The sequence below is a fragment of the Mustela nigripes genome, chromosome 7 (assembly GCF_022355385.1).
Source record: "Mustela nigripes isolate SB6536 chromosome 7, MUSNIG.SB6536, whole genome shotgun sequence".
NCBI lineage: Eukaryota > Metazoa > Chordata > Mammalia > Carnivora > Mustelidae > Mustela > Mustela nigripes.
Window position 1 is genome coordinate 91,116,078 of NC_081563.1, and position 27,052 is coordinate 91,143,129.

At 43.5% G+C, this 27,052-nt stretch overlaps 1 protein-coding gene across 3 annotated transcripts in view; it reads left to right on the forward strand.

Annotated features, from left to right (window-relative positions):
• The first annotated feature begins 7,832 nt into the window (after nt 1-7,832).
• APMAP (adipocyte plasma membrane associated protein) overlaps nt 7,833-27,052 on the forward strand; it is a 45,695-nt gene continuing 26,475 nt past the window's right edge. Inside the window, exons 1-3 of one of the 3 annotated variants that reach the window (XM_059406424.1) lie at nt 7,833-8,016; nt 19,423-19,539; nt 23,959-24,074. In XM_059406424.1, coding sequence (XP_059262407.1) covers nt 7,925-8,016; nt 19,423-19,539; nt 23,959-24,074 — 325 coding nt within the window. In that variant the 5' untranslated portion in view covers nt 7,833-7,924. The remainder of the gene's footprint in view (nt 8,017-19,422; nt 19,540-23,958; nt 24,075-27,052) is intronic. The other 2 variants (XM_059406426.1, XM_059406423.1) reach the window with 2 other exon arrangements.

The window sequence follows — 27,052 nt, forward strand, 5'->3', positions numbered from 1 at the left end:
TCTAAAGGGCAAATGTCCATATTAAATAAAATAGAAAAAAAGAAATCACAGCTAACATTCATGACATAAGTGCACAGTATTTATCTAAAGAGAGATCATGAGTTGGTTCAGGTGAATGCTCATCCCTGATTTACTCACCACAATGAGTTCATGGTGAAGAAAAGGGAGTATGAATTCTCATGCAGTTTCCCTTGCCTGACTGGAGAGAGGGCTGTGGAATTAACATGAGCTCTTGGTTGTTGTAGAGCTAACTTTGCACCCCCTGCATGGACCACCCTTGTCTGGCTCCACCCTTGATCCCCAAGCTCAAACCAAAGGTGTGGCCCCTTCCTGCAAGAGATTTGAAGAATATCAACTGTATTTTATTTTTATTATTTTATTATTATTTCTTTAGGTGTTTACTGTTGACCTCTGCGTAGCTCTATGAACTGTTATTTTGGATTGGGTTAAGAAGCCAAAATCCAGGCCAAGAGGAATTTTTCCTGGAGAGAGTGCTTTTGGAGGGTGTGGTGATGCCAAATAGAGTTGTAGTGACCTCTAACTGGAGTTCTGTAAGTTTTCCCTTCATCAGTTTGGAAATTTTGTTGTATAATATGAATAGACCAAATAAATACATAATTTCTGGGTCTGTGAATACCAGCTGTCTTTGGTTTTTGCAATATTATTTTTTATTGACTTGTTTTTATTCATCCCACTTGGGCTCTGTAGGGTTAGATCTGTAGCTTGATATCCATCTTAATCAGTTTTGGAAATACCTCACTCATGACAGGAATCCATCAAAATCCTAAAGGAGAACACAGGCAGTAACCTCTTTGATGTTAGCCACAGCAACTTTTTTCAAGACACATCTCCAAAGGAAAGGAAACAAAAGCAAAAATGTACTTTTGGGACTTCATCAAGATCAAAAGCTTCTGCACAGCAAAGGAAACAGTCAACAAAACAAAGACGCAACCCATGGAATGGGAGAAGATATTTGCAAATGACACCACAGACAAAGGGCTGATATCCAAGATCTATAAAGAACTCCTCAAACTCAACACCCAAAAAACAGATAATCACATCAAAAAATGGGCACAAGACATGAACAGACACTTCTCTAGAGAAGACATACAAATGGCTAGCAGACACATGAAAAATTTTCATCATGGGCCATCAGGAAATTCAAATCAAAACCACATTGAGATATATCATTACACTGGTTAGAATGGTTAAGATTAATAAGACAGGAATCAACAAATGTTGGAGAGGATGTGGAGAAAGAGGCACACTCTTACACTGTTGGTGGGAATGCAAGTTGGTGCAGGCACTTTGGAAAACAGTGTGGAGATTCCTCAGAAAATTAAAAATAGAGCTACCCTATGACCCTCTAATTGCACTACTGGGTATTTACCTCAAAGATACAGATATAGTGAAAAGAAGGGCCATATGTACCCCAATGTTCTTAGCAGCAATGTCCACAATTGCCAAACTGTGGAAAGAACCAGATGCCCTTCAACAGAAGAATGGATAAAGAAGATGTGGTCCATATATACAATGGAATATTAGCCATCAGAAAGGATGAACATTCAACTTTTATATCAACATGGACGGGATTGGAGGAGATTATGCTGAGTGAAATAAGTCAAGCAGAGAAAGTCAATTACCATATGGTTTCACTTACTTGTGGAACATAAGGAATAATAGGGAGAACATTAAGAGAAGGAAAGAAAAAGTGAATTGGGGGGAAACTGGAGGGGGGGACATGAACCATGAGAGACTGTGGATTCTGAGAAGCAAACTGAAGGTTTTAGAGGGGAGAGGGGTGGTGGAATGGGTGGTGGAATACCCTGGTGATGGGTATTAAGGAGGGCAAGTATTGCATGGAGCACTAGATGTGGTACATAAACAATGAATCATGGAACACTGAAAAATAAAATAAAATTAAAAATAAATAAATTCAACAATAAAAAAAGAAAAAGGAAATACCTCACTCATTGTCTCCTCAAATACAGTTTTCATCTATTTGGTCTCCTTTTTTGCAGATCCCGAACTTCCCATATGTTGGAACATCTCACCTTCTATTTTTTAGATCTCTTACTGCTTTTATCTCCTGTGTCCTGAAAGTAGAGCCTGAGATGAGGGCCTGCATGTGGGTGATTTACTTAGGAATGGGACTCTAAGGACAGTGCAAGCAAGTGTGGCATTGGGTCAACCAGCACTTTGAACCACTGCTCCCTTCACCATGACTCAATAGGGAGGGATCTTAACCAGTGTGTCTATGACCCAGTTCAGAATGAGCTGTCTGAAACTCCACATGGCCTCTCAACTTTCTCCTCTGGAGTCTGCAGATGCACTCAGGAAAAAGTGGCTTCTGGCACTGGGATCATCTCCCTGAGTCTCTGTCCCCCAGAAAGCCCTCCTGTCTGCTGCCCTGGTTTATAAGTATCAGAGTACCATTTTTGTTCTCACTAATCTTGCTCTTCAGAGGGAAAAGAGGGGGAAGAAAAAAAAGGAGCCTCTGTTTCTACACTCTTTTTCTCAGTTGTCCAGATTCCTCTTCTCCCTATCTTAAGGATATGTAGAGAATAGGGGATGCCCCCAAATTTGTTCCCAATCAGCCATGCCAGAGGCAAGCTGTGACCTTCCAAGCACACCCCCAGGGAGTTCCATCACAGTGGTCTTTGCAGAATGTGAAGGGGAAGTTCCTGTCTCCACTAGTCTTTATTCCAAATAGCAGAGAAGGAGCTGGTTAGTGACCCTGGGGCTTGCAACAAAGTGTACCAACTATGACCAAGGAAGTGACAAACCAGAGGGCAAAAATCTGAGGTAAAGTACACCTAGAAAGAGCATAGGGGAAGAAAGCCACGTCTGGCTGGCCTAGAACATCATCAACAAACTGGAAAGTACCAAGGAGTTCAGAATGCCTGCTGGAATAGATGACCTGCCAACTTCCTTTGCAGATAAGGTGTAATTTTCTTGGTAAGATCCACCAACTGGGTAACTGTGTCTAGTCTCCTTGCTCCTGCAGACCAAACTTCTGCTGAGCAGCCTTCTGGATGCACAGCATCATTTTGGGCTGATTCTTTCCCCAAGAAGGATGTCACTTCAGCCAAGCACACATCTGTTTATTCCTGAGCCAATGAAACACTTAAATTTTATACATTTGCACAAAAAGGAAGGGCAGAAATTGTCCAAAGGGAAATAACTGGTTGTTTTCAAGAAACGGTTTCTGGATGTGATGAAATGTAATTAACAAGTGACCTGTGTCAACCAGGATACATCAGTGCTAAGATTCCCAAGGAAACGATGGAGCAGATGAGCTCATTTCTCAACAGAGGTAACAATAATGATGTCCAGGTCTATGTAGATGCTGACTAGTGAATGTCTTTCCTACTGAGCAACTTTTCCTACCAAGTCAGTGTTGACCTTAAGAATCCTCCTCATTAGGGTAATTAAGGCACTTTTCTCCAGTCAGCTTACTAATAATCCTTATCTCTCCCCTTGCCTACTTCTCACTGGGGCAGACATCATTCAATGTGCCATCCCCACCCTGCTCATGCCTGTGCCACCTAGTCTCCTCTCTCATTCCTCCCTGCCCTGAATACTCAGTGGAACAGGGGACCTGGTCCTCTAACATGGCAATCGGACGTGAGCATCTCACCAAAGTCGGGAACATCAGAGTCTGCTTCCAGGAATCTGGAATGCAGATAAAGAGAGTTAGTTAAAGATAGATAAAGAAGTGTGTAAACCTGGTGATTCACATACCTGCACCCCGGGGGATAAAAATATATTATATGTTTATAAAAAATAAAAAATTATATATAAAAAAAGATAGATAAAGAGTTAGTTAAAGATATCTGCAGATAAAAAGAGTAGTTAACTGGTGGGACACCTGAAATGGAAGGTCATGAAGAGCTGGGATTGAGGCAGTAATTGTATGCATGGGCATGTCCAAGCAGAGAATGCTGGCATATGAGATAGGATGCATTTAGGAGCAAGCACATACTGCTCAGCTGACCGACCTTGGATATACAAGGGGTGGTTTTCCTCATGTTACCCAGAAGCCCAAGGGTACGTGGTTACTGGCAAGAGTCAGCAGCCTGGGTTTTCTGTTCTCATAGTGTTGTCTTCTAGACCTCAGGGTGATTTTCCACTGTCACAAAGATGCTACTGCCATTCTAAGTATAACTCTGGGGTCAGAGCAGGATAAGAAAGGGCAGGACCCTATCACTCCTTTTTTAATTTTTATTTTTGGAAAAGCAAGAACATTTCCTAGAGGCTAAAAGAAACCCGAGATTTCTCCTTTTAACTCAAGGTCAGATTGTAGCCTGTGTCACTGTATTCAGCTCTAATAAAAGGCATCAAGGACAAAGATGGACAGTCCCATAATAAGGCATGTCACAAATCACACAGGGTAAGAGACAAAACACAGTGGGGTACCAGGGAGGTTGAGAAGAATACTGCTGTTTTTCCAGGTTCTCATACCAGTTCCTGTGAGGTTGGGCTGCACTTTGTTTTGGAGTTCCATGGGATATCCCCATATCCTTCTAATAAATCCCTCCCTCATCTTAAGTGGACTTTCATGAATGTCTGTGTCTGGCAACTGGTTGATCTCTAAGATAATTTCCTACTCTAAACAAGTAATTCTACATGATCTAACTTTATGCTCTCCACTGTCCCACCTGAGCTGACACCAGCGCTTCCTATTCCAACACAACAACTTAGCTTGAAATCCTGGATGCAGGGTGGGAAGAAGGGCTCAGTCCATCGCTGTTCTTCTTCACCCCTTTAGTGTCTTTTAGATGATTCTTCTTCCTTTATTACTCATAACCTTGAAATCTACACTGATAGTCACCCTCTTATTGATCAATCCATAGACACCCGACGCCTTCCTCTTAAGCCTGTTTCTTGTCCTCTTCCATCCCCTCAACCTGCCCATTATAATCCTACTTAACCAAGGCCTGGTTCACTGGTCACTTTCTCCATGAAATCTTCTCTGGGCACTGCTACCTGATGGGACTTGCTCCTTGTAGCCCTCAATGCACTGTGTAGTTCCTCCATGGCCCTGTTTTAGATTGGTTATTATGCTAACCTCCCCCCTGGGATTATAATATGTCTGCACGTTGGCTTACCTTATTTCACCTTTGTTTTGTCATAGCACTTGGCTAAGTGCCTGAAAGGCTTTCAAGAGATATCTACAAAAGGAATGGAAACAGTATAGGGTAGGGAAAAAGCACTGGACTGGAAATAGGGAGCATTCCCTATGTCCACTGTACTGGACACAGGGAAATAGGGAGCAAATCGAGAGCTAGTTTAAGCCATGAGGCACCCTACTGGCTGCTCTCTCAGCATCACTGTCGCTCCTTCCCTGCTGGCAGAACCCTGATTTGTTGAGATAAGTAACTTCCATGTGGGTCAATTTCAATGCAAGTGAGCTTCATCCCCATTCTCAGGGTGCATGAGGGTGGCTTCTGGTTGGTCTAACCCAGTGGTTTGCAATCAGGGGCTATTTTGCCTTCAGGGGATATTTGGCAATTTTCGGAGACATTACTGATTATCATGACTAGGTGGGATTCTATTAACATCTACCTGTTGGGAGACCAGGGATGCAGCTAAACATCCCGCAATGCACAGGAGAGCTTCTCCCTGCCACCCCCAACAAAGACTTATCTGGCCCAAAATATCAGTGGTGCTGAGGTTGATAAACCTGGACTAACCAATTACATTGTTTCCATCTCCCTGCTAACTGGGTGGCAGCTAGGCTACAGCCTGGGGAGAGAACTGAAATAAATCACAATAGGCAATGTGGATCTCACCATGAAAAACGGTACTAAACTGTGCCACCCAACACAATACAAGTTCAAACCCTCTAATTTAGCTCATTCAGACCATTTTCTCTGAAACAAGACAAGCTGATCTCCCAATTAACTCCACTTGGATTCATGTGTTCCAGGTAGGACCATGGGCTCCCCCGCAATGAGTCTCCTAGTTTATAAATTCTGGCCCATCTCTGCGAAGACCATCTGTTACAAACACCAGCCTTAACCCCTCAAGGACCTTCCATAACCCTCCCATTTTTTAGGTGCCTCACAGGTCCTCTGGTTAATTTCTTTGCTATGACAAGTTCAATAAACCTAACTTCTTATTACTATTACTTACAGGTATGTTCCTGACTGTTTTGATTGGTGGGCTTTAATGCTGAGCATGGAATACAAATAATTCTAATCCAATAAGCTAAATCCTATATTTGGGGTATGTTCAAAGTGGCTTAGAAACAAAGATGTTCTGCTTAAGAAAAGGGGAAGAGTTTTCAGCAATGATGCTTGAAGTGAGTCCTAAATGACAAAAGTTGTTTTGGCCAAGTGGTGAAGGAAAACATTTTCACAGGAAGGAATAAGATGGACAAAAGCAGGGAGGCATAGTTAAAAATAACAAGCAATGCTGAGTGTCTAAAACTCAAGAGGGAAAAATCCAGATAGGATTATCCTGACAGGTCCAGATCATGCAGGGCTGTCTGAACTATCCTGGATCTAACCGCTATCCTGATCGTATTGGATCGGAAATGAAGTAAAATATTGCCAAGGCCTTATATATCCCTGCCAGACCTGGTAATCCTTGCAGAACTCATGCTGGTTCTTCATCTCTTACCACAGCCATGTGGGATTCTAGTGCCACCTAACACTAGGAACGGCAATGGCATGTTTGATCAGGAAAGACTTTAGTTGCAATAAGGAAATTAACTCTTGATACTCCATTTTGAACATGACTTTCCTAAAAATGATGCACAATAATGGGATATGGTTCCCTCTGCCTGGAAATCCTGTTTCTTCTAAAAATCTTAGTCATTTCTCAGGTCTTTAATCCATGAAATACTCTCATAAGATCATGTTATTTCCCTGTAATGCAATTTTTACATTTCACATTTATCTTTATGATAACCTGATTAAAGTTATCTCTCACCAGTTTAATTTCAGTGAGGGAGCTTGTCTATGGTTTGCTCACCATCACCTCCCAGCACCTAGAGATAGACCTAGCTGGTTAAAATATTGTTAAATGTTTGAACTGAGGATTGCTTTGTGCTTTCTTAGATCTTATATTGTAATCAATGATTTCTATATACCCCGCTTTTGCTTCCAAGGGTAACCCTTACACAAACCTTATCAAATATTCTGTTGTAGCAAAAAGATTTAATATTCAGTGGCCTTAATCTAAAGAACAGCATATATGTCCCAAATTTTCCCCTTAAAGGGATCTGTTTGTAAAAGGTCATATGATTTTCCGGTGAGCATTACTGCCCTCCTAGCCTCCAATACAACCCGTCAATCAATCAATCAATCAATTAATTAATTAATTTTTACCACGCCTGTACGAACCAAGCTCCAATGCAACTCGTTTTATTTTTATTTATTTGTTTATTTATTTATTTACCCCGCCTATACGAACCAGAACCAGGCTCTTTGTCATTTAACATGCAGTGCCACATTCTACCCACACAAGGGGCCACCACCTCAGCCCAGCGCCGCCGATGTGCACGTTCACCCGCCTACCGACTGCGGGGGTTCCAACGCCAGCAGTGAAAGGAACTCAGGAAGTGAAGGGCTGGGCTGTAAGTGCCCGGGGTTAGACTACCCACAATCTGGGGCTTCAGAAACGTCCTCACTGGATCGGGGCCCACTTCCGAGCCCCGCACCTGGCCAGGGGCCTCCCCGACCTCTTCCACTCCATCCCGCCGAGAAGAACCGCCCAACGGACGCTCTAGAGGGCGCCATGGCAGCTGACGGAAGGAGCGCGCCAATCACGTCACTTCCGCGCGCAGCCGGGGCGGGGCCGAGGGCGGTGCGTGGCCCGGATCGGGGAGGGCCGGGGAGGGCCGGGGCGGGCCGGGGCAGAGCTTTTACTCCTCTGTTCGGGTTAGTGACGGGCTTGACGACTGAGGGCTCACACCATGAGTGAGGCGGACGGGTTGCGGCAACGGCGGCCCCTGCGGTCGCAGGTCGTCACGGACGATGGCCAGGCACCCGAGGCCAAGGACGGCAGGTAGGCCGGGTCGACCCTCTGCATCCACTAGGACGGCAGTATCAGCAATTGGGTAAATGCGTTGCCAGGCGCTCTGCAGGCTTCATCCCATTTACTTTCCCGGGCAAAACTCGTTTTATGGGGGGAAGAAACAAGCTCCCACCAAGCGAATGCACTTGCCAGGTCCTTAAGGCCTGGGTGCACCCTGCGCCCAATTTCAGCATTGTTTCCTGGTTCTTGGGGTCCTGAGACCGCCTCGCTCCACATCTGCCCCTTTCTGCTCCTCATTCCTTCCCCAATTTACAGAGCTGTGGCTTCCTCGCCTTTCCCAAGCTTTCTCGCCCCCTCCTTCCTATCCTTCCTACTGGCCTACCCAGTCCCCCGGGGGAGAGCCACCTTGCCACGGTCCTAGGTCTTCCCAGCTCCCCGCTGTCCCTGTTCTGAAAGGAAGTCCGAAAGCATGCTCGGGTCGCGGCTCCTGTTCCCGCGAAGAGCTGGACTCTGCACCTGCTCTTCTGCACCTTCCCACCTCTCGTTGTGTGACCAGTTTTCACTGTGGTTTTCAGGAAAATGTAGAGAACAGAAGTGACATTGTTAAGCAACTTTTGTGAGAGTTTAGGCTTGCAGATTTTTCCTGATAGGGATGGAGAATCATAGAAAACTAGTTGATGCCTACCTAATTAAAAAACAAAACAAACTCAGATTTTTGGCCTTCACGTCTCTGAACCTTCCAGAATTTGAGTATACTATGTTTTGTTGCTAAAACTCAAGACATGCATTAAAAAATATAATACTTACACTCCCCCCTTTAATTTTGTCTCCTGAGTCTCATAACTGTAAATTTTTAGGGAGGACCAAGAGGCCTCCTGGACACCAACCTCAAAGTTGTAGAACCGATAGCCTAGAAGTTGATAGAAATATTGGAAATATTTATTGGTGTGCCTAGGGTTGTGGTACATAATGAGGGCTAGGTTTTGTGGGAACAGACTGAATATTCACTGATGATAATAAAAGGGCCACACTTGAAGGAGAGCTATTGCAGGAAGGAGTGTTTTGGTTTTAGAAAGGCAATTTGCAGAGAAGATAGTTTGGTGATATTTGACTCCTAGGGCCGGTGGGAAGGTCAGTAATATGCTGAATAAACTCAGAGGTTTCCAGAGACACAGGACTTTCATTGCTAACCCTGGGCAAACCAGGACAAGTTGGTCACCTTACTGATTGTGGATATTGTGAAGTCATGGTCTGCTGATGAATGAGGAGCCTTTTAGAATGGACATGCAAGGACTGGCATGGCTGCACTACAGAAACCATGAAAGCAAGCCTTGCTCGTGTACTTGTACATGGGAAATGAAAATGCAGCTGGCTCTGAGTTTGCCTTGAGGTGGAGTGTGGTGAAAACCAGGGCATATGGCACCTGAGAGCACTTGTTGGATGGACCCAACTCTCAGCTGGGCTTTTCTGACACTCCTGACCACATGATAGAGGGGCAGATTTAATTAAATTGTTTTTCAGTTTCTCTGTGGGATTTCTGACTTAATGGCAGGATGAACTGGATGTTACAGAATCATCATCTGCTGCTGTTCTTTTTGACTGTACCTTTTACAAAACCGTGTGTATTTAAGACATTTTCTTGACTTCTCTCCATGAATGTTATTCTTATTTTCCTGTATTTCTCTCTTTCTCTTCCCCATTTCTATGTATCTGTAATGGTCTGTTTTTTTAAAGTGAGTTGTCATTTTTTCTGCATTTATTATTGTAACTCTATAGTTGTTTTTCTTATTTTTCTGATGCAATTCTCCTCTTTTTTTTTATTTCTTTTATGATCATGTCTAGTACCTCACTGTTTTCTTGATTTACCTTAAAAGTTGAGGACTCACCAAAAGACAGGAAAGCATTGTGTATAGTGGGTGAAGTAAAGGAATCTGAAGGAAGGAGAAATCTGACAACTGTAGAGTAAATTTTAGATGAGCTAAGCAGGAAAAAGAAGACCTTGAATGGTATGTTCTTCAATCAAGAGAACAGAAATAAGACAGTAGATTTTAGTGGATGGGACACTTACTGATACCTTAGCTAGTCTCCTGACTCTTGACATGAAATGTAATGTTAGCTCTGTTTGACAGCTGAGGGTACCTAAGTCTATGGGAGTCAAGTGGTTTATATAAAGTTAGAGTAATGGAGTGAAAGGAGAAGCAGAAATGAATGAGTGAGGACAGCAGTGGGAACTGGACAATGATTGAGAAGAGTATTTTTAAATTATGCTTTGGAAATAAGGTTTTATGCCAAAACTCTTGAATTTCTGTATTTAAGCTATACTGAGGAATGTGGTCATTAACTCCTTTTCTTCAGTGTGGAATATAGATGAGCTATGCACTTTAACATACTAGTGCAAACTTTTAATTACTGTTATTTGGCATCAATTTCTCCAAATGCCTTACAAACTCTGTCAGAAGGATTGCAACACTAATACTGTTCCTTCTCTTTTGGAACATAGTTCAGTCTGGGAAGAGAGGGTAGCTGTTTAATGTCTCTGTGTAACTGTTAAGGATTGAAGAGTGAGTATATTCAAAAGTTAACAGTTTTTCAGTAACTTCTAAAGGATTTTAAGCTAATTAAGAATCCCTCCTATATTCATTTTCCGTTTCCATTTTTAAGACTGAAGATTAAGGAAGGCAGGGTAGAGAGACAGATGGGGCCATCATGAAGTTGTGGTTATGGGGAGTCAGGAATCAGTGTTTTCTTCTCAGCCCTCCCCTTGGATGTGTGTTTCAGATCGTTCTTTTAACTTGTTTCTAACTTATTTTCAATGCTAAAATGAATGAAGGCATCTATAGTCAGGGAGCCCCAGTGTAAAGGAATGTGAGCAACCAACAAATTCAAGGTGCAGTCAGTTAAAAGACTGGGCTTGCTGCTATTTAACTTTTTCAGGTTCAGGGGTCACCTTGATACCTGGGGCTCTCGTCCATGGATTTGTGACTAATAGGTTTTTTAAAAAAAAACACAGATTGTTTTTGATCTCATGGAGCCTTCAGTCTATGACTCAAGGCCCTGATGTCCTGTATGCTGAAGGGGATGGAGAACACCTTTTAGGTTTGCCTGGTGAAGTTACAGAGGATTTTGTAACACATGGCTGAGCCAAAAGTTATTGACAGCTCCTGTTGCATCACCATGATTGCTCTCTTGGGCTTAGAAATCTAGGAAATTCCAGGGTGCAGATGTCCTCAAGGAGGTGAGCATCACTTTGGGCTCTCTAAGAGACTGGAGCAAAAAAGTTTATTTCCCAAACTGCATCTGGGAGGGAAGTTGCCAGCCTTCCTGGATGTGTCAGCACAGATTGGGAAAGAGAATATGATGTGCAACATCAAAATGTGCAACACTTTGTTAGTGAAAATAGAGAGGGATAAATGGAGTATCCTTTATTTAAGTTAACGTGAGGCAGGTGTGCAGAGGCAGGAGGCAAAGGTGGAGGAAAGGCAGAATTATAGGTGACTGTGAGTTTGTAGGAATGAACCTTGGGCCAAAATAAATGTGCCCAGAGCTTAGGTACAGAGGTTCCACTGCCAGACAGTCACAGACTCAGATGCCTCCAGAAGAGCAGCAGTCCTGCTACCTGTCAGTTATGAAGCACTTTTCTTGTTCCAAACCCTGGTCTTAGCACTGCACATACATCCATCATTTGGTTTAGTTCTTAGAAAATCCTGGTGTGTTAAGGTCTGGAGCAGGTGTGGGGCCAGGAGAAGAAGAGCATGTGTGTCTGAGGAGCGGAAAATCCTGTGTACCTGCCCTGCAGCCTTAGGTTTCATAGATCTCTGCTTTTTCAAGAGAAGCTGGAAACCCATATTTTTATGTGAAATCTCCTTGCTTTTCAGTCATGGCAATTAAAGCCTTTTTGTGGAGTGACATTTATGGTTTAGGCTAGAGCTTTGCTTTGAGCTCTGGGCACCGCATTTTAGGGGGAATTTTTACAAACTCTTGAGACAACCAGGAAAGTTCTGCAAGCCCCACCACCTGAGGGACTCCTGCAGGACTGGGGATGGTTTGCCTGTGAAGGATGGTGTGATCTGGGAGGTCAAGGGTTTGTTCTTCCTGAGGGCACTCATCTGGGCCCAGTCAGTGCAAGCAAAGGGAAAGTGTCTATCTTAGAACATGTTGCATGAGGTGACCCAAGCAGCCAATGTCTCCCATAAAATAATGAGGGAACTGCTTTATGCTCTAACCTTCATGAACATCGATCCTGCACTCTGGCGGGCACTTCCCTGGCCTTTAGGGCCGGTGGGATCTGCCCCTGGCCGTGGGCCAAACCTGTTCCACCATCTTCCCCTCACTTACCATGCCTCAGCCTGCCTGCCTGCCTTGGCCATTCTGTCTCTGTGGCCAAGGTTTGGGAATGGGGGCTTAAACTTAACCCCTTAAAGTATGTGTTCTTCACTCATGCCAAGTTCTTGAGTCCTGCTATTACTTTTTTTTTTTTAAAGATTTTATTTATTTATTTGACAGAGAGAAATCACAAGTAGACAGAGAGGCAGGCAGAGAGAGAGAGAGAGAGGGAAGCAGGCTCCCTGCTGAGCAGAGAGCCTGATGCGGGACTCGATCCCAGGACCCTGAGATCATGACCTGAGCCGAAGGCAACAGCTTAACTCACTGAGCCACCCAGGCGCCCCCCCCCCCCCCCCCCGCTGTTACTTATGCTTGCATTCCTCTGCCCCAGGTGTTTGAGATTTTCCTACCTTCACTGAAGTCTCTGTTCAGAGGTCACCTGCTTTTGACCCCTATTGTGGCCAGCCCTCCCCCTCCTCCTGCCCCGACCCTGCTGTGTTTTTCTTTGTTGTACTTGTCACTCTCTGGTATCTGCTTATTTATTAGAATATATAGAGGGTGGGAAACTCTCAGGGCCCTGGGTAGTACCTGGCATGTGTGTGTGGTTGATTATTAAATGCTGTGTGTGAAGGATTAAGTGAGTTGAAGCTGTGCTGTCTGATGTGGCAGCCGTTTGCCTTATGTGGCTATTTAATTTGATTGGACTATATTAAAAATTCAGTTTCTCATTTGTACAGTGTAGGGAGTTTGAGGGATTTGGGGGCTGATAAAGGAAAAAAGATATGGATATGAGGTGGCAGTGGCACACACAAGCTTTATTGGGTGACACTTGGACAGGAGAAGGGCCCCAGTCCAGAAAGGGAGGTTAGTGAGGAGGGTAAGAGAGCAGCCTCCTCTATCTAGGTGAGTCTCTGGGTCAGAGAGCTCCAGGGGCAACAGCAGCAGCTCAGGGCCTTAAAATATCCAGGCCCTGTCTTATCAATGGGTGACTGCTATTGGTGAGATTTATAGAGTATGCAAAACAGGCAGACTCTAAATGGCTAGAAGTTTGCTTGTTTGGCTATTTTTAAAATAACCTTGTCTATAAAAGTTTGAGTTTGGTGCTGGTGGGCCTGTTGAGCTAATGGGTCTCAGCCTGTAGTGAGGAAATAAATACAGTACACAGTGGCTGTCTTTAGCTCATGTAGATAACATGCTAGCCCCATTCCAGGTGCTCAGCTGCCACACCTAGCTAGTGGTTGCTGCATTTCTGTCATTACCAAGAGAGTTCCATTGGACAGCACTGCTAAAGGAGTTTAAGTGTTTGTTTGTAAAACTTGACCATAGAACTTTCCAGTAGAGGCTGTGTCTCATGAGCAGCCAGGGGGATGCTGATGGATATTATCACCCAGTGGAGAGTTGGATGAGGTTGATGGTATCCAGCTGCACATCAGGGACAACTGAGGAGCACAAGAAAAAAGGCTCCCCAGTCCCACGCTGGCTTGCCCAGTAAGAATTCCTGGGCCTTGTTGCCCCAGTCATCTGGTGTAGGCAGGCCAGGGACTGACCACATTTGTGAGCATTGGACTGGGTGGCCTCTGAATTTTCCTTCAGCTTTTTAGACTGTGATTTTAAGAGGGCATTCACTAGAACTCTGGCAAAGATTGGCTCCCAGTGTCTGGCTGCCTTTCTAGTTGGAAGCGCCCGCTTTCAGTCCTGGCTGGACTTTTTCTTCTGGGAATCAGTGAGCCTTTTACTATTATGTGAAGCAGCATGTCACAATCTGTGAGTTGGATTACTAAATTTAAGATTTAAAAAAAATGTAAGCTACAGTGTGTTATAAGAATGTACAGTATAGGAGTCTAAGACAAATGAGAAGGATGTGTTTTATGTGGAATCATGTCAGGTAAGGAAAAGGTAAAGTAGCATTTTGGCCATTGTCACCACTTATGTTAATGACAGCTCTGTGGTGAAAGATTTTACAATTCAGTTTCCCCTAAGGGGACTGCACCTTTCCTGGGCTGGGGAGGTAGGGGAGGAGTGATTACATCAGCCCCCTTTCGAGGACATGGACTTCCTTATTGGACCTTACCCAAATGATTTGTGCAGTGTAGCCTCACCATGTGCCTCTGTATTTATCTCTCTGGGGATTCTGCTTGTAAAAGAACCACAGGGTCAGCCATTTCTGTCAGTTATACTTGTAAACAGTCCTGCTTTACCATATAGATACTCTGTTATTTCTATTGTATTAAAAGGCTTTAGGCCATTTAAAGAAAATTGCTTAAGTTACAGCATCCTGGCCTCAGAGTGGCAGTTTGCACAGTTGGGTCATTGACTTTTTTGTTTGTTTGTTTGTTTTTTTAACAGGATAAAATTTATGTAGTTTTTAAATGTCCAGTTCATTGGTTTTTAGTATATTCACAAATTTTTGCCAGAATCACCATAATATAAGTTTAGAACATTTTCATCACTGTTAACACTTTTAAAAATTGAGGTGAAATTCACGTGACATAAAATTACCTGCTTTAGAGTGTATATAGTTTAGTGATATATAGTGTTAGGCAACATGTTCTAGTTTCAAAACTTTTTCATCACCCCATAAAAACACCTTTTACCTATTAAGTAATCACACCTTATTTCCCCCTCTTACCCTCTTATCTGTCAGGGAATGAGTGGATAAACCACTTGTGATACAGGCGTACTTCTGAGAAATTGTGTGTTCAGTTTCAGACCACTTTTATCTTAATAATGTGAGTCAAATGAAGTTTTTGGTTTCCCAGTGCATAGAAAAGTTGTGTTTATACTATACTGTAATCTGTTAAGTGTGCGATAGCATTATGTCTAGAAAACAATGTACATACCTTTACATTAAGTTAAAAAATAATTTATTGTCCAAGAATGCTAACTGTCATTTGAGCTGCTGACTGATCAGGGTAATGGTAGCTGAAGCCTAAGGTGGTTGTGGCAGTTTCTTAAAATAAGATACATTTGACATATCAATTGGCTCTTCCTTTCACAAACAGTTTCTCTATAGCAGGTGATGCTGCTGATAGCACTGATATGACTTCTTTCAAAATTGGAATCAATCCCCTCAAAATCTGCCACTGCTTTATCATCTAAGTTTATGTGCTATTCTAATTCCCCCATGGTCATTCCAAGAATCTTCACAGCCTCTTCACCAGGAGTAGATCCCATCTCAAGAAATCACTTTCTTGGCTCATCCATAAGAAGCAACTCTTCATCTGTGAAAGTTTTATCATGAGATTACAGCAACTCAGCCACATCTTCAGGCTCCACTTCTGATTCTGGTTCTCTTGCTGTTTCTACCACATCAGCAGTTACCTCCTCCACTGAATTCTGGAACCTTAAACTTATAAAAAAAATATGTAATGTCTGTGAAGCACAGTAAAATGAGATATGCCAGTATATACTTACAATGGAATAGTGCTGAGTCATGAAAATAAATGAGTTACTGATCTGTACTGCAGCCTGGATGAGCCTCAAAACATATGCTGAGTGGAAGGAGCCATTCACGGAGGTCACATATTGTATGATCCCATGTATACGAAATGTGCAGAATGTCATGATCAAGTTGTTCTGAGTTTTTCCAACTCCGGCCCTGAGGGCTGTAGGTCTTCTCTCTGTCTGCTTGTCCATAGCAGGTGACGTTGTTAATGGTGACTGCAGCTTTAGAACCAGACCTGGCCCTCTGTTGTGCTCCTTCAGTTCTGGCAGTGGGCTGTGGGCACACTTGTCTTTCTCTGACCACTTTTCTCTTTGAAAAGTAGAGATATACATAGTTCCACCTAGCTAGCTACCCACATGAAGCATGTTGCGTGGCATGTTCTTATTGTCATTGTTTTTATCATTCTTCTTTTCAGACCTCTCAGCAGGCTGCATCAGCCTGCTGTCATGACAGTTTCGCAGCTGATCCCATGCCATATGTGCATTTTCATGCACTGTGCTCTTGCACACTTGAGTGGCATCAGTCAGTTGCATTAGAAGACTCTGTGGCCCTGGAGATAGGAGACAGGGCTGGGAGGTAGAGGTTGGCCTGGATTTTCTCTTCCTAGGGATCCCTTCCAGGAGCCTGGGCACCCTTGGCCTTTCCCAGCCAGGTCTGTAGGATGGATCACCTCCTTTCCCAGGTAGCAAGAGGGAAAGGCTGGCGACCTGGCATTTTGCCTGGGTAGGGTTTGGGCTCTGAGCCCTGTATGAGTGCAGAGAGGGAAGTTAGGAAGAAAATTCATTTTTGAAGGATTATTAGAAGGAAGATAGACACAGAATAGCGTTCTCATTACCAAAGGGGGAAATGTCAAAGGTAAAAGGAAGTGCTCAGTGCTACTCCCTATACTGTCCTGTTCTGGAAGAGAAAGGAGAAGAAACCAGACAGCACCTTCTACTCTGCTTGGAAAGGGCCTTAGCTCGGCATCCTGGCTTATCATTTACAAGTTCTGCTTTCCACATTGCTGCAGGATGTAGTATAATAAGGATCTGCTCTCCTTCAGCTTCCACTAACTTGTTTCTGACATCCTTGAGAGCCCTTATCGGTGGCGCCTTTGGTGTCTGTCTGTTCCCAACGATTTAAGCATCTTCTGAGATCATGTACATTTCCTCTACCATGCTCCTCACTGCCTTCTGAGTCCTAGCTAGTAGAGTCTTTAACGTTTGTTTTTCTACTAAGTCTGTTTAAGGAAATCTGGACAAAATTTTCTATCCTACTTCTCAGTATTTTTCCTTCCTCTATCTGCTGCTCAATTCCAAAGCTACTTCTACAGATTCAGGTATTTGTTGCAGGAATACCCTACTTCCAGGCAACGAAACTAATTTAATTAGAAAACTAGATTAGTTTTCTATGGCTGACATGACAAATGACCCCATACATCATGGCTTAAACAACAACACAGGATGAACTTGCAGTTCTGACTTTAGGTAGTCCCGGACAGTTCTCCCTGTGCTGAAGTCAAGGTGTCGACAGGACTGTGTCCCTTTCTGGAGGCACTAGGGGAGAATCTTCTCCTCTCTCCTCTTTTTCTTTCCCTTTGCTTTTCATTTCTACTGGTCAAAACAGATGCTTTATTTTTTGCCATTTCATTTATTAAAATCATGCATATTTAAATTGGGTGGGGCATTGAGGTTACAAAACTCTCTTACATAGTGGGGAGCCCATGGGCTTCATGTGAAGAAACCTGCCTGAAGTGGCATAGCTGGCTGTTGGGGAAGTTAGAGCTGGCCTTTAGGCCCCACATTTCTGTACTGTACCTGGAATCAGGTTTATACAGTGGAAGGCTAGCCTGTCAAGACTCAAACAAAACGCAGCTCTTTGATGAAGTGTTTGTTAAGTGTGAGTCTTGATTTTTTTTAAGTCAACTTTTTTTTGGGGGGGAGGGGATAGGGAAAGATTCTTCAACTTAGGAGCACATGATTTATTTGCTTAAAGTTAATCTTGATGTAAGTATATAATAAATTTGAATGCACTTAAAGCAAGTAATGATCCTATGAAGTAGCGAAGAGGCTAAATGTGCTGTTTACCACGTGAGTAATGATGTCAGTGAGGATCGTTTTAGTTACCATTGGTCATTTGTCCGAAAACATCACACAAGATTCCCAAGGCAGCTTTTAGATCTTCCCAAGCCTTTAGTAGTGATGACTTGGAATTGTGATTGTATAGATTCTTTGTGAGTAACTGTCAGTATCTGTCAGCCCTCTAAAGGTCGAGAGCTGAGATTTGCTTCTGAATTCTTGAAGGTGTAGTGTGATTGGCAAAATGACTGGAGAATCAGACTCTCAGCAAGTTGTATTGTGTTCTCTTTGCTTCATGAATTTGTCTTTATCTCTTTTATCCACCAAAGCTGGGAATCTTAGAGACCCATAAGACTGAACGTTGCTGCTTTAAATCCATATACTAGGAAATAGTGACTTTTGGTAAACACATCTTCTCTTGTAGACGGGTGTGTTTGCATTACATCATCGCACTCTTTATTCCATTTTTGTGTTTACCAGTTCTCTGATTTGCCCTCTTGGAGACTGCAAATCTCTTGGAGATTGAAGGTTCAGTTTATCAGACTATCTGGCAAATAACTGATAAGACTTTCCCACACAGCTGGAAGATTAAAAAAAAGAACAGAAGCATGTTTGCCAATCATAGCAAACAGTCCTAAAGTTTCATCACAAGCCGCAGAGGTCAGTGGTCTCGCAATGAGACCAGACTAAAAGCCTGCTCTTGCTTCACAGGCTTTGAGACCAGCTGGACTTGTCCCATCTCAGCTGCTGCTGATCACCTTTGTATATTCCATCTCTGGCAGCTCCTTTTTTAAAAATTATAATTTATTTTTATTTTTTTAAATAAACATATAATGTATTATTAGCCCCAGGGGTACAGATCTGTGAATTGCCAGGTTTACACACTTCACAGCACACACCATAACATATACCCTCCCCAATGTCCATAACCCCACCACTCTCTCTCTACTCCCCTCCCCCTGGCAACCCTCAGTTTGTTTTGTGAGATTAAGAGTCTCTTATGGTTTGTCTCCCTCCCAATCCCATCTTGTTTCACTTATTTTTTTCCTACCCCCCACAACCCCCACATTGCATATCCACTTCCTCATATCAGGGAGATCATATGATATTTGTCTTTCTCTGCTTGACTTATTTTGCTAAGCATAATACCCTCTAGTTCCATCCATGTCATCGTGAATGCAATATTTCATTTCTTTTGTTGGCTGCATAGTATTCCATTGTGTATATATACCACATCTTCTTTATCCATTCATCTGTTGATGGACATCTAGGTTCTTTCCATAGTTTGGCTATTGTGGACATTGCTGCTATAAACATTTGGGTGCACATGCCCCTTTGGATCACTATGCTTGTATCTTTAGGGTGAATACCCAGTAGTGCAATTACTGGGTTGTAGGGTAGTTCTATTTTCAACTTTTTGAGGAACCCCCCAGGCTGTTTTCCAGAGTGGTTGCACCAGCTTGCATTCCCACCAACAGTGTAAGAGGGTTCCCCTTTCTCTGCATCCTCACCAGCATATGTCATTTCCTGACTTGTTAATTTTAGCCATTCTGACTGGTGTGAGGTGGTATCTTATTGTGGTTTTGATTTGTATTTCCCTGATTCTGGCAGCTCCTTTAGTGGCCGTGTGTTCCGAGTGACCTTCTTGATGCTGGCTGTCTCCCTCACCGTTCCCCTGCTTGGAGCCATGCTGCTCCTGGAGTCTCCGATAGACCCACAGCCTCTCAGGTGAGCTGTCCTGGTCATTTTTGGGAGGGCTTGCTTCGCAAGGGTAGGGTGGGATAATGTCTAGGATACCCAATTTGTTCTGAAAGGTAAGTTACTAGGAAAGAGAGATATTTGTGATTTCTTTAATGCTTGAGTTTTGTATGGAATCAGATGTTACACAATATATGAATGGTATTGTTCATAAGATTTCAAAAACAAAAATGAAAAACCGCATATAAAACCCAGAAAAATCCCCAATAAGAGAAGTTTATGTGTTAATTAACATGAATTCATTTGAAGTGGCAAAAGCACACAAAAAGGTTAAGTTCCTTTGTTTAAATTTTGTTAAGTACTGATTTTTTCAAAAGCCTTATAATTAGTAATCTGTTTTTCCTAAGTTATCTCTCATTGGTGGGCATCTATGAGTAATGTAGTCCATTATAACTTGAAAAAAATAGTATTTACCTAGGACCCTATGAAATGCATTCACGTTTGTAATTATAGTAATGCAGAGCCAGGCTCTTAATGTTGTGATGATTTATGGCATTGATTTGAGCTTATGCCAAAGGGTTGTGCAATCTGGTTTGACAAGTAAATTCCCCTTTGCTCTTGAACTTTCCAGAGAAGTGAAGCTTTTCGAAGTTTATTTTAAGTGATTTTAAAAACTTCAGGCAAGACCTGTGTCCCATTATAGAGTGAATATAACACTGAATAATGTGTGTGTTTTATAAATAAAATTAAGGCTTTATGTTGTACTCAGTTCACTGAGAATGTATACAGCATTTAGAATGCTTAAGGTAGGTAGCTGAATACAAAGATACAAAGAGGACACAATTCTACCTTAGAGTGACATTTGTATATAAGAGTCAACTTTTTCTGTTGCTGGATTTAGAATTAGTAATGTATATGGTGCTGTTAAAACATAATTAGCTTGCATAACTTTGGGATTGTGTGTAGGCCTAGGCATTGTAGACCCATGACAGTGGTGACTTCTAATTCCTGGTGTGTTGGTGGACCTCTCCATTTGTCCTCTGGCTGAGCTAGGCCCAAGGGCATACTTGGTGTCCTGACTGGTGCACACTGTGGGTGATAGGGGTTCTCTCTTGCTAAGCCCCGTCAACATGTAGAAGGATGTGGTTCAACCTACCCCAAATAGAAACTGACTTGGGGTTTTCTGAATAATCTAGTTGGCTAAGGTGGGAGTGTGAGCTGTGTCCACAGCTGGGCATCAAAATCTGGACTGGGAAGTTAGCCTTGGAGAAGAGCAGGAAAGTGAAAAGAGCAGAGGAACATGGAGCTTCAGTGACTGGAGACCTTTGATCTCGGTAAAGGTGAATTTATATGTGGGAAGAGTGAAGAAATTCAAAGGAAAGACAGGTGTGTGCTCCTGACCAGAAACCGAAAGGGAAAGTGGCCCACTAAGGATTTGAAATTGTACAAAGTACATTCTCTCTGTAGAGTAAATGAGCCTTGTGAGAAGGGGAGGGAGGAGAAGCCCAGTGAAACCAGGGTGGCTGACAGGGATCTTTCCCATGCTCAGATTTAGAAGGTGACTTGCTCAATAATTGGAAGGGGCAACCCCAAATGCAGAACAAAAGCAGAAGACTGGAGGAGTTAGAAGAACAGAAGTGAGCTGAGGTTTGGAGGAAAATGCTAACAGCAGCAGCAAAAAGGGCTTCTTTCAAACTCTGTTCAGAGCAAAAAGAGCAAGGAAGGGAAACACACTGTGTGGAGCAAGTGGGTGGTTGCAGTATTGATGCTGACAGGAGAGCAGAGCTCTCAGCTTCTGCTGCACCTCTGTTCTCTCCACCAGCGACTGCCGTGGGGAGCAGGATCCGGCCAACTGGACAGGAGGGAGGATGGCTGACGGAAGTGCCTCAGAGAGTCTATCTCTGGTGTCCATGTCCTCTGGGGGAGAGCTGAGACCACACTCAGCAATTGCCGGGAAATCACAGAGAAAAATGAAGATGGGTGCAGGCCCCTCCAGAATGGACTATTATGCAGTTGGTTTTAGTTCTAGGGAGCAGTCACCAGGAAGATTGCAGGGCCTTGTCAAAAACCTGCCATGCAAAGCACCCTTCTTTCTTCCTTGTTTGGAAAATGTACAGACTGTGGTAGATAGGACATACAAGACATTCTGATTTTTGGAGGATTTTGGTCAGTTCTTTAGGATACATTTGACACATGAAGTTAATGGGACTTAATAAGAGTTAGCAGCACTTGGGAGTTAACAGGGAGCTGATAAGAGTTTTTGAGTTCATAGGCTTTAGCAAGGGTCCATGTGGCCTGGCTGGCCTTCCTGAGGCCATTCTTCCTTGATGCTCCTGCTGCTCAGGCTGCAAGAGTTAGGGCCCTTTCTTGCCCATCCTTTGCATTTTCTCATAAAAGTTTTCTTCTTGCCTCCCTATTGAGATAATACTCAGGCTGCTTGTTGGCAGGGATGGTGCATGAAATACTGATTAGGTTGATGCTACAAATATTTCTCGAGGACTTCCTTTGTATAGGGAATTAGGCAAGGTCAAGGATTGGGCAGAAGGGGGTGGCTGAGTCTCGGGTGTACTGTCCTCTGTCCCTGGGCTGTACATGCTTGTCTGTGTTGTTCAGTCTTCATGTGCACCTTGGGAGGGCTGACCTTCCCAAGGTCAGAATTCAAACCTAGCCATGTCCATCTCCATATCCTAGGCTTTTCTCAACGAAGTATGCAGGTTGCAGCCCTGCTCTCTTCATTTAGAAGTAAAACTCGTAGCTTTATTAGGTAGATACTTACCTAATAACTTTATTAACTTAATTCTTTTAATAACTTCATTAACACCTAGTTAAATCATGATTGTTTTTTCTTTTAAAGCAGGTGAAAGCTGTAACTGGGAGGCAGGGTAGAGTGAAAGAGGGGTGGGTTGGGGGAGTTTAATTCAGAGGAAATTGTGCTGTGTCCTAAGCACATGCTTGACTCAGGGGAGGCAGTAGGTGTTCTGCTGGAAAGGGAAGAGGGTTGGGCAAGACAGGGAAGCTTCTTTTTCATTCAACAGTTTCAGCTTCCCCTTCCCTCTTGGGTCTCCCACTCTGGAACAGTGACTGGGAAACTCCCCTGCTTGAGGGCAAGGTAGGGCAGGAATTGGGAGATATTTTCCCTCTTTGCCCCTTCCTTCCCTTCCTCCTCCTTCCTGCAGTGTTGGTTGGGAACCTCCTATATGGCAGGTGCTTGAGATACAGCAGTGAAAAACACAAATCCCTGATCTCATGGGCCATGTGTTCTAGTGGGGATAGACAGTATATGCAACAGAGAAGTGAGCAGCTACTAAGTGCTATAGAGAAAATAGAGTGTCGGGAACTTCGCTTTGGAGGGAGGTCTGGTGTATTATATTGGGTGGTCAGAGCAGGCCTCCCTGAGAAGGTGAGGGCAGAGCACAGAGGAGCTGGTGCCAAGGATTTAATTAAGGGCGGGAAGTTCCTGACCTTCCTGTCAGGAACCGGCAGGGAGGGCCCTGTAGAGGGCAGAATGAACAGGAGGAGAAGACCTGAGAGAGGTGACTGGCCAGACTGCAGGGAGAAGGGCACCCCTGCAAGGCCATAGGCTCTAGCTGAGATGGGGCCATTGCAGGGCTGTGAGAGCTGAACGCTGTGATCTGAATGTATTTCACAAGGTGCACAGTGCTGGGTTGAGGATATACATTGTAGAGAATATGGAGGAAGCAGGGGCCAGAAGATGGTGGCCTGGACCAGGGTGGTAGCAAAGGACATGGGGAGAGGACCTTCAACCATGTCTGCCTCCCGAAAGTGCCACCAGCAGGATTTGAAGGCTGAGAAGGACCAGCAGAGAGGGAAGATTCCTGGAGCTCAGTCTGTTGTCAGAGGAAGGGTCCAGGGCCCAGTGTAAGCTGGCTTCAGAGAGAAACCTTGCTGGGCCCTGAGAGGGACAGGCAGGAGGCAGAGAGCACCTGTGCTGGATGATAGGCTGGTGACACCAGGCTAGGACAAACTCCTCTTGTTTCTTCTGTTTTCTCTGTGAAGTAGGAAGCGAGGCTATCAGCTGTGGGATGTCACCACCACTCCCCTCTGTCTTAGTTGGGATTTTAATGACTGGGCAGATACTGAAAAATAAATGCCAGGGCATGTGAATCAGAGGGTGGGATGATGTCTAACCTTTGTCAGGGCATTGGACTGAGACTGGAGCTTGAGTAAGTGGAGGCCCCAGATACTCTCAGCTGATTACCAAAGTTCTTGCATTAGCCATAATCATATTTTAATGTTTTTTAATACTATGACCTTTTCTGATCTCCTAGAATGGTGTTTTCTTTAGCCTTTGTGTTTCTGGCAACTAAGGATGTTATTGCAGTATGCCCTCTTTATCAAAGAGTGGGGAGTTACGCATGAAGGTCCTCAGTAAACACTTTCTTCATGTATTTCTTATAGACAAATCCCTATAATTGCATTATTTTACAGCTTCAAAGAACCCCTTCTCTTGCTTGGTGTTCTGCAACCAAATATGAAGTTACAACAGGCGGAAAGGCTGTTTGAAAATCAACTTATTGGGCCAGAGTCCATAGCAAATATTGGGGGTGAGTAAAGCCCTGAAACTTCAAGGCTCCCTGAGGGGGGATTCTGCCAGAGCAGCCTTGATGCACCCTGCTTCTGGGTGGGGGGGGCTCTGGCCATCCTCCTCAGCTGTAGACAGGACCCCTCAGCTCTCTGAGTTACAAGTTTTGAGTTCATGTCTGTGGAGCACTTCATTCTGTTCAAAGTGTTGGGCCCATTAAATTGAAAGGAAAAAGGAAACACACTGATGGATGTTCATTAATCAAAGATAGGTGTTACTCGATAGGACATTTTTCTTCATTCAGTTTGTCTTTGCAAAGATTCCATTCTGAAAAGAATACAAATGAGGGGCACCTGGGTGCCTCAGTCGGTTGGGGGTTGGGCATCTGCTTTTGGCTCAGGTCATGATCCCGGGGCTTGGGATTGAGACCGAGCTGGCTCCCTGCTTGTGGAGAGTCTGCTTCTCCCTATCTCTCTCCCTCAGCCTGCTGCTCCCCTTGCTCATGCTAGCTCACACTCTCTTAAATAAAATAATCTAAAAAAAAAGAAAAAAGAATACAAATGATTTCCACTGTTAGGTTGTTTGGTTTGTTTTGTTTGAAGCTGACTTTGGTGGGTATGTTTAAGGGTAACTTAACTGCTTCAGACTTGCCCAAACTTGAGAGCTAGACATGGATCTGGTTCTAATTCTTGAGTTTCTAGCCACTAGGCATTATCTGCCTTTTAGAATGAAGATTAAGCTCCAGAATCAAAAGACACAGTTAGGGGCGCCTGGGTGGCCCAGTGGGTTAATCCTCTGCCTTCGGCTCAGGTCATGATCTCAGGGTCCTGGGATCAAGCCCCGCATCGGGCTCTCTGCTCAGCAGGGAGCCTGCTTTTCTCTCTCTCTCTCTCTCTCTCTCTCTCTCTCTGCCTTCCTCTGCCTACTTGTGATCTCTGTCAAATAAATAAATAAAATCTTTAAAAAAAAAAAAAAAAAAAGACACAGTTACCGAGCAGTTGAAGAGCTGAAAATGGCGTGAGGATTTCTGAGCATCTTGCTGGGGGTGGCTGCCTCACTGGGCAGTATGGTATGCTTCTGTGCGGCGGTGGTAAACTCCTGTGTCCGAAGTGTGTGGCTTCGCCTTGGGCAGAGCATGGCGGTCCCTCAGTGGGATGGACCCCTTCTCTCTCCCCTGCTATTGGATGTAGGACCTAGTCTGGTGCCTTTCTGCAAATGTTAGTGGTCTGGCTGGCAGTCAAAACTGTAAGAGGGATAGGCCTTTCATGATAGAACCTTGTATTTCTCTTCAAAAGATACTGACGTTTATTAATATAACAAGTTTTGTTTTTGGTGAAAAGCCAAAATTGATATTTAAACTGGAACTCCAAGGAATAAGAGTAATCTTTTTTTGTTATCTTTTAAAGAGAATGTTTCTCTTGTCCCTTCCCTTTCCTCTTGGGCTGACACCTCATTGCTCCATGGCACCAGGGCTTGCCTTTTTCCTTAAAGGAGTTGGTTGTTCTCTCTGTGAACACTGTTAGGCACAGTGGGGGTCTCTTACCCCCTCTGCAGGTATGCTTAGGCCCCAGGGAACCACTGCTTCCCATCTGCCTTTTGGAGTTGTCCTGGGGGATATAGCTGATACTGGAGGAAGGCACTGGCCTTAGGAGGGTGTGGGGAGAGTAATCACCAATTAACATGCGTTTATTGTTTTAAATAAATTTTATTTTATTATATTATATTATTTTATTTTTTATGTTCAATTAGCCAACATATAGTACATAATTAGTTTTTGATGTAGTTTTGAGCAATTCATAGAGCATTTTAGATTCATAGCAAAATTGAGGGGAAGGTACAGAGGTTTATCATACACCCAATCCCCCACCAGCACATATACACAACCTCTTCTGTTATCAACACTGATACCAGAGTGGAACATGTGTTACAATAGATGAACCTACCCTGACATGTCATTAGGACATGGAGGCCATGGTTTACCATAGGGCTTACTCTTGGTGTCATATATTCTATAAGTTTGGACAGATGTACGAATGATGTGTATCCACCATTATCATATCATACAGAGTAGTTTCATTGTCCTAAAATTCCCCCAAATCCTCTGAGCTCCACCTGTTTATCCCTACCATCCTGCAACCTCTGGAAACACTTATCTTTCTAGTGTTCCCCATAGTTCTGCCTTTTCCAGAATGTCACAGAATTGGAATCATATAGCATGCAGCCTATTCAGATTGTCACTTATTAATATGCACTTAAGGTTTCTCCATGTCTTTTCGTGGCTTCATAGCTCATTCCTTTTTTTAAAAATTAACATATAAAGTATTATTTGTTTCAAGGGTACAGGTGTCTGATTCACCAGTCTTAACACAATTCACAGAACTCACCATAACATATACCTTCCCAGTGTCCATCACTCAGCCACCCCATCCGTCCCGTCCCCCTCCCCTCCAGCAACTCTCAGTTTGTTTCCTGAGATTAAGAGTCTCTTATGGTTTGTCTCCGTCTCTGGTTTCATCTAGTTTTATTTTTCCCTCCCTTCCCCTATGATCCTCTGTGTTGTTCCTCAAATTCCTCATATCAGTGAGATCATATAATTGTCTTTCTCTGATTGACTTATTTTGCTTAGCGTAATAAGTTCCATCCATGCCATTAAAAGTGGTAAGATTTTGTTTTTTGGGTTTCTTTGATGTCTGCTTAATATTCCATTATGTATATACCACATCTTCTTTATCCATTCATCTGTTGATGGAGATCGAGGCTCTTTCCATATTTTGACTGTTGTGGACATTGCTGCTGTAAACATTGGGGTGCATGTGCCCCTTCAGATCACTACATTTGTACCTTTAGGGTAAATACTCAGGAATGCAATTGCTGGGTTATAGGGTAGCTCTATTTTCAACTTTTTGAGGTACTTCCATACTTTTTTCCTGAGTGGCTGTACCAGCTTGCATTCCCACCAACAGTGTAGGAGGGTTCCCCTTTCTCCATATCCTTGCCAGC